This window comes from Podarcis melisellensis (assembly GCF_964234715.1).
Source record: "Podarcis melisellensis genome assembly, chromosome: 1".
Lineage (NCBI taxonomy): Eukaryota > Metazoa > Chordata > Lepidosauria > Squamata > Lacertidae > Podarcis > Podarcis melisellensis.
In genome coordinates this window covers 15,795,460-15,802,682 of record NC_138528.1, presented here as the reverse complement: position 1 = coordinate 15,802,682, position 7,223 = coordinate 15,795,460, and the positions used below count along the sequence as shown (strand labels likewise).

General features: G+C 52.1%; 1 protein-coding gene across 1 annotated transcript; it reads left to right on the top strand.

Annotated features, from left to right (window-relative positions):
• Nucleotides 1–1,138: 1,138 nt before the first annotated feature.
• DIO3 (iodothyronine deiodinase 3) lies at nucleotides 1,139–3,075 on the top strand. The gene has a single exon (XM_081907316.1). It carries the CDS (start codon nucleotides 1,408–1,410, stop codon nucleotides 2,272–2,274), a length of 867 nt encoding a protein of 288 aa, XP_081763442.1. The 5' UTR covers nucleotides 1,139–1,407; the 3' UTR covers nucleotides 2,275–3,075.
• The last annotated feature ends 4,148 nt before the right edge of the window (nucleotides 3,076–7,223 follow it).

Sequence of the window (7,223 nt, the reverse complement as noted above, 5' to 3'; positions counted from 1 at the left end):
CAGCGAGCAAATGTCCTAGGCTTCTTGGGTTAAGGGAAAGCTGCCAACCAGGAATACGATTATTTAGACCTGGAGGAAGTGAGGGGGGCCGTAAATACCCACACGCAGCAGCAGCAGCAGCAGCAGGCAGCCTCCTATCTAGTAGCTTCGCCTCCAGCCTTCAGCCAACAGCTACCCCTAGTGGTTGCTCCCCCAAAAAGCCACCCTGCGGTTTTAACTCTTAACTCTTGTGAATTTCGCTCCGGTCAACAGGTTTAATGCTGGAGCGGCACCGAGAGGTCACTAACCAAGCATTAACCCCTTTCCTGCCGGGATCAGGGCTGTCGGCCGCCACCCTGAAGGCTGAGAGCAAGCGGCGCCTGAAGGTGGAGAGAGCACGGGAGAGATCGCTTGCAATAAAAAATTAAAAATGAAGAGAAAAATCGGGAACGACACGGTAAACCCCCACCACCACCACCACCCGCTTTTCTTAAGTAATTGATCTTTTTAGCGTTCTTCGGGCTTGCAATGTTTTCCGGCAAAATAGGGGGGCGAGAGGCAGTTTGCGGCGCTCGAAGGGGCGGGGAACGGGGCTGCGGAAAGTTTGCCGGTTGCTGCTGAGCGGCTGTCGCTTTGGGTCCCGCGCCGAACCGAAAGCGGTCGGCGGGGGGGGGGGGGGGAGCGGTTAAAAGGATGGAGAAAACTCTCGGCGTCGGAACTTGGCTTCCCCGCCTCGCGTGGACGGCACGCCGAGGAGACACAGAGGGAGGCGACAGAGGGGGGCAAACTTGGCCGAGTTTGCTCGCTTCCAGGCGGGGAGCCGCTTCCCGTAACCCAGCCAGCGCCTCTCTCGGGGGGGGGGGGTTGCCCTCGCGCCCTGCCTGGGGCTGATCCGCCTCCCCGGACGCGAGGCGGGGGTCCCTCTCGGGCGCTTCCCTCCCGGCGCGCCCGGCCTGCCCTCTTCCCCCGAGAAGCCCCCGAGCGTCCCTTCCGGCAGGGCGGGCGGGCGGGCGGGCGTCTGGCGGCGTCTGCTCCCTGCGCGCTGGCACGTCCCGCCGGCTTCCTGGCCCAGTCGGATCCGGCTCTTCCTCCTCCTCCTCTTCCTCCTCCCTCCCTCCCTCCCATCCCAGCCCCCTCCCGCGCGCCTTTCCTTTTTCTTTCTCTTCTTCCTCTCTTGGCCACCATATTTTTAGGTCACTGGACTGGAGGGGTAGGTAATCCCCAGGCTCAAGTTCCAAAGGGGGCGGGTTCTGGCCGGAGGTGGAGTCACTTTTTCATTTAAATCCCCGACTATAAAATGGGCTCAAGGAGAAGCGGGATCTCAGCGGCAAAGCCACCCGGAGGAGTGGCGGCACGAGGGAGAGGCGGCGTGGCGGCGAGGGGCTCCGGGCACTTTGCGCGCCCCTGGCCGTAGCCGCGGCTCCGGCGATGCTGCACTCCATGGGCGCCCACACCTTGCAAGCGCTCAGCCAGGTGGCCGCCTGCGTGCTGCTCCTGCCGCGCTTCCTCCTGACCGCCGTGATGCTCTGGCTCCTCGATTTCCTCTGCATTCGCAAGAAGCTCTTGCTGACGACGCCGCCGGCGGTGGCAGGAGAGGCGTCGGCGGCGTCGGAAGAAGAGGAGGAGGAGGAGAGCTCCTCCTCGGGGCCCCCTCCGGACGACCCTCCGCTGTGCGTCTCCGACTCGAACCGCATGTTCACGCTGGAGTCGCTCAAGGCGGTGTGGCACGGCCAGAAGCTGGACTTCTTCAAGGCGGCGCACGTGGGCGCGGCGGCGCCTAACCCGGAGGTGATCCAGCTGGACGGGCGCACGCGGCTGCGCATCCTCGACTACGCGCGGGGCAAGCGGCCGCTGATCCTCAACTTCGGCAGCTGCACCTGACCGCCCTTCATGGCGCGCCTGCGCGCTTTCGAGAGCCTCGCCGCGCGCTTCGTGGACGTCGCCGACTTCCTGCTGGTGTACATCGAGGAGGCGCACCCTTCCGACGGCTGGGTCAGCTCGGACGCCGCCTACGACATCCCCAAGCACCAGTGCCTCCAGGACAGGCTGCGCGCGGCGCAGCTCATGCAGGAAGGCGCGCCGGGCTGCCCGCTCGCCGTCGACACCATGGACAATGCCTCGAGCGCCGCCTACGGGGCGTACTTCGAGCGCCTCTACATCATCCAGGAGCAAAAGGTGATGTACCAAGGGGGCCGAGGGCCCGAGGGCTACAAGATCTCCGAACTCAGGCGCTGGCTCGACCAGTACAAGCGCCGCCTCCAGGGGGGACCCAGCACGGTGGTCGTCCAGGTGTAGGAAGGGGCCGCAGGCGGCGGGATGGGGAGAGGGCGTGGTGGGAGACCCTCCGACCACGAGGAGAGAGGTGTCTCCCATTTTCCTCGAACCCGCGACTCCCCAAAGGCTCCTGCGTGAGTTTTCATGCAAGACGTGCCCCGTGACTCTTTCCACTATTCGAATCATGTTGATTTGCCGAGCATTTGTTATTAACATTCATTTCTACGTGCGGTTTTAATTTTTGTTTTCTTTTTTAAAAAAAACAACACAACAACAAATAAATTGCGTGGGTGGATGAATGGATCTCTCTTTTGTGTGGGGGGAGAAAAGCAGCGTTTACTACTTGTGTGGAATTTTCTGGGTGTCTGTGCAACCTGATGTGTGCATATTTGGTTAAGTGTGCCGATAGGATTGCAACCTGAGTGCGCGCAACACGCGCTGTTTGTTTGTTTGTTTGTTTGTGTGTCTGGGTGTATGTTCCGGCGGGATCCGAGTTCTGCCTCGCACGTGTGTCATGTTGTCTAGGGCAAAGTTTTCTCTGCGCCCGAGTGATCTTCCGCCGTCCTAGCAAAACTCTTCGCTGGGATTTCTAATGTTTCTGTGTGATGACCGGTTTCGAAATGGTGATCCCGATGCCAGGAAATCGCGTCTGATGATCTGAAATATTAGAATGACCAGTTTAAAACAAAAGCAAAAAAAGAAAAGAAAAGAATGTTTATTTATGTGACCTCTCCGTTTGTTGTACTTTTCCTTTTTTTTGTAAAACGTCCATTTTTTATGAACTTTTTATAACATTATTAATAAAGATTATTGAGTAAAAGACATGCCTGATTTGGATCTTTCTAACTGAAATGTAAGAGTGTGCAAAACGCCTCCCCTCTGTTGTTGTTCTTCTGTCTCCTGGGTCACATGGCTTCCTCCCCAAATCCTGGGAACTGTAGTTTGTTACAGAGTGCTGGGAATTGTAGCTCGGTGGGGGAGCAAACTACAATTCCCAAGATTCTTTGGGGGAAGCCATGACTGTGTGGAGGTGACCCTGAACAAAGCAGAGAGCCCTGCTCTAAAGTGCAGTCAGCTCCTTGCGTTTAGCTGGGCGGGGTATGTTTTTTAATGGGTGCTCTGAGAGTTACTCTTTGGATGTCTCAGTGCTGAAAATGTTTGTGCATGGATGGAACAGCCTTTCACTCCAGCCAGCGTGGCTGATGGTGCTATGGGATGAGGGCAGTGGTAGCCCTCCAGCCACATCTAGATGTCCAATGCTTCCTCATTCCTGGTCCCAGAAAATGAGACTATTATTAGTTTTTATCTGACCAAGTCATACTCAAAAGGTGACCCAAAGAAAGTGACCTGAGGACATTCAATTCAGTGGCAGTGCTCTGAGCATGACTTGGCCAGGTACAATGCTTACTGATTTCTCAGGAACCTGATTCCAGATCATGTGTGTGTGATCAACACCAATGCTTAAATTACAGAGGGGGTGTAGACCCCTAAACACTTGCAAGGACTCCCTTATATACTGTTTTTAGAAAGCTATGGGAGATGAGAGAAGATCAGGAGCTTGGGCTGGTGGTTTTCATTAAACCTCCTCCCATCTTCCCATTCAAACACGGGCAAATGTCCACACATCTACAAGGCTATAACCCCCCTACTACACACTTCAGGACCCCTCAACACAGCAGCTTGAGACTGAGCAGTAATTGTATCTGAGGGACATCCCATTGGTGGACAACATAATGTCCTCTCCTCCCCATGCACCCCTAAAATCTGATCTGGGCATTACTCTCCCCTCCCATAAATCTCTCCTTGCCGCCTCCACCCAGCAGATTTGCAAGCAGAGCAAGGGGAGGAGAAGAAATTTGGATGCATCCAGGGTGGTTTATTCCCAAGTAAGTATGCATAACAGTGAAGAATATGGCAGACTAAGTCTGCCTAGACAGCTCAGCATGATGCTGATAATGCCAAGGTTGCAGGTTCGATCAGTGGCGTAGCGTGGGTTGCCAGCACCTGGGGCAAGGCAAGTAATTTGCGCCCCCTAACCCGTGGATTTGCGCCCCCTAACCCTAACCCCCAGATGTTGCGCCCGGTGCGGCCGGCCCCCCTGCACCCCCCATGCTACGCCACTGGGTTTGATCCCTGTATGGGACAACTGCATATTCCTGCATTGCAGGGGGTTGGATGATCTGGATTCTATGCATCAGGGAGTTGCTACACAGAGCTTTTCAGGTCACCCACAAAGACACACATTGCATGGGATGCATCTCATGAGGGGTCATCAGCCTTGAACTGTTCCAATCTCAAGCCTTGTTGGACTCCAAAGCAAAGGGAGCAGTCCTTTTCCAAACCAATGGGCTACAGTGTCTGTATATCAAAAACACAGAAGCGCCCTGTAATAACAACATAAAGACAGCTCTGCTGGATTGGAACAATAGTTCATCTAGTCCAGCATCTGGTTCCTGCTGCAGCCAATCAGATGCCTATGGAAAGCTGTATCCGTGCAATAGCCCTCTCCCTGGCAACTGGTATTCAGAGGCATACCAGCTCTTGAGGTAGCACACAAGTATCACAGCTAATATTTTGAATCAACTGAAATGTCGACGTTCATCAGAAGAGCCCTGCTGAATCTAGTTTAGCTGCATCTGGAGGACCAAAGTTTCCCCTGTTTCAAGTAATGAATGGGATGTACTCAAAAAAGTCGACTAGATGATCCTCAGGGTCCCTTCCATCTCTATAATTCTTTGATTAAATTAATTGTATCCCACAACTCTGTACATGACCTCCACTGAGGTCAATGAGTTGTTGTTTAGTCGTTTAGTCGTGTCCGACTCTCCGTGACCCCATGGACCAGAGCACGCCAGGCACTCCTGTCTTCCACTGTCTCCCGCAGCTTGGTCAAACTCATGGTTGGTAGCTTTGAGAACACTGTGCAGCCATCTCGTCCTTTGTCGTCCCCTTCTCCTTGTGCCCTTCATCTTTCCCAACATCAGGGTCTTTTCCAGGGAGTCTTCTCTTCTCAGGGCTCCTTCCAGTGAGCACTCAGGGCTGATTTCCTTAAGAACTGATAGGTTTGATAATAATTCAAAAGCATCAATTCTTCAGTGATCAGCCTTCTTTATGGTCCAGTTCTCACTTCTATTCATCACTACTGGGAAAACCATAGAGCAGCAACCAGCAAGCTACTCCAGTATCCCTGCCAAGAAAACTCCATGGACAAAGACAGAGGTCAATGAGAGTCACCCTCAAATACATGTACAATTGCAGGAAAAGAGATGGGAGAACTGGAGCCCTCCAGATGTGGCTGGACTCCAACTCCCATAATCTCCAGCCACCATGGTCAATGCCCAGGGTCGATGGGAGTTGGAGTCCTGCAATAACTGGAGGGGGCCACAGGTTAACCCCCCTCCCTGCTCCAATGCTTTTCGGACAGAAGTGCTTACAAACACCTGCCTTCCTTGTTGTAACTTTCCACATCCTCACACGCAAGTCTGCCTTGCGCTAAACATTGTGACCTGCAATAACCCAGAGGGTCAATCACTTGCAGCTGAGCAGAAAACTCTTATCTGTAGCTGTTTCTTCATTATTTGCATGGCTCCTTGATAATTTTATTTGAACAAGGAGGGATTACTCGAGACCAAACAGTTACTCATTTTGTTTACTAATTTATTTCACAAACACACAGTGTACCCCCCCTTTTTGCCATCACTGCAAGTAAATACCTTGCATTTAGTTGTAAGGGGCATGCATTCCCAACAGTGATGGTAGATTACATGGCTGCCCAGGGCCGTAAATCTGGTGGGCCAATCAACATCTGTGTATAGTACCGGGCCAAAAATTGGCCAGGCCACCAACATTCATCAGATTCCAGTTTGGGTTCGATTTTGCTTAGTAGCAACCAAGTGGGTTTAACCACAGAGCCTAGGACTTGCCGATCAGAAGGTCGGCGGTTCGAATCCCCGCAATGGGGTGAGCTCCCATTGCTCGGTCCCTGCTCCTACCAACCTAGCAGTTCGAAAGCACGTCAAAAGTGCAAGTAGATAAATAGGTACCGCTCTGGTGGGAAGGTAAATGGTGTTTCCGTGCACTGCTCTGGTTCACCAGAAGTGGCTTAGTCATGCTGGCCACATGACCCGGAAGCTGTATGTCGGCTCCCTTGGCCAGTAAAGCAAGATGAGCGCCGCAACCCCAGAGTCGGTCACAACTGGACCTAATGGTCAGGGGTCCCTTTACCTTTTAACCAAGTGGAATAGGGAGTAAGGATCACACACACACAAAAACCACAGACTTCTGATTGTAACTGAAACAAGTCATTGGTTTATTGATATACAAAGCTCAACAGAATGAAACTGCATGAAAATGATATGAAATAGAACGATATTGAACTTAGATAGAAACGTGAATTATAAGAACCAAAAAAAAGATAAAACATGATAAGATTTAAAGCAAGTTAAAGCAACTGAATATATTGCTTGTGATCTGATAAGTAGCTTTGACAAAGCAATCTAATCAAAGTAAATAAGATAACTCTTAACTCCCCGCCCCCCATTTAGTTGTGAAACAAAGACTCCCTAGATATCAGATCGACAAAACTGCACAGTTGCCACTATTAGGGCAATAGGCTGGACCTCGGATACAGCAAAGCACACAAAGCAAGGCAGATCACAGGGAGCAAGAAAGAAAATGCCCCCAGCCCCAAAAAAGAAGACCCCCCCCTACAAAATCTGTGTACAGCTTTTATATCATTTTATATCATTCAGCAACAATGAATGGGTTTGGGGTTAATTTTACAGTTCATGTAATTGGCACTTCTTCTGCCGTGCCTTGAATCAAAGTTAGAATCAAGTGCAAAAAAACTGTCATGTGCAGTTACTGACTTGATGATTCTTATTAGGAATGTAAGTCATACCTCAGTGTTGTCAGCACTGACTGGCAGCAGCTCTCCGGCATTTCAGCCCAGGGGTGTTCTTAGCTCTACC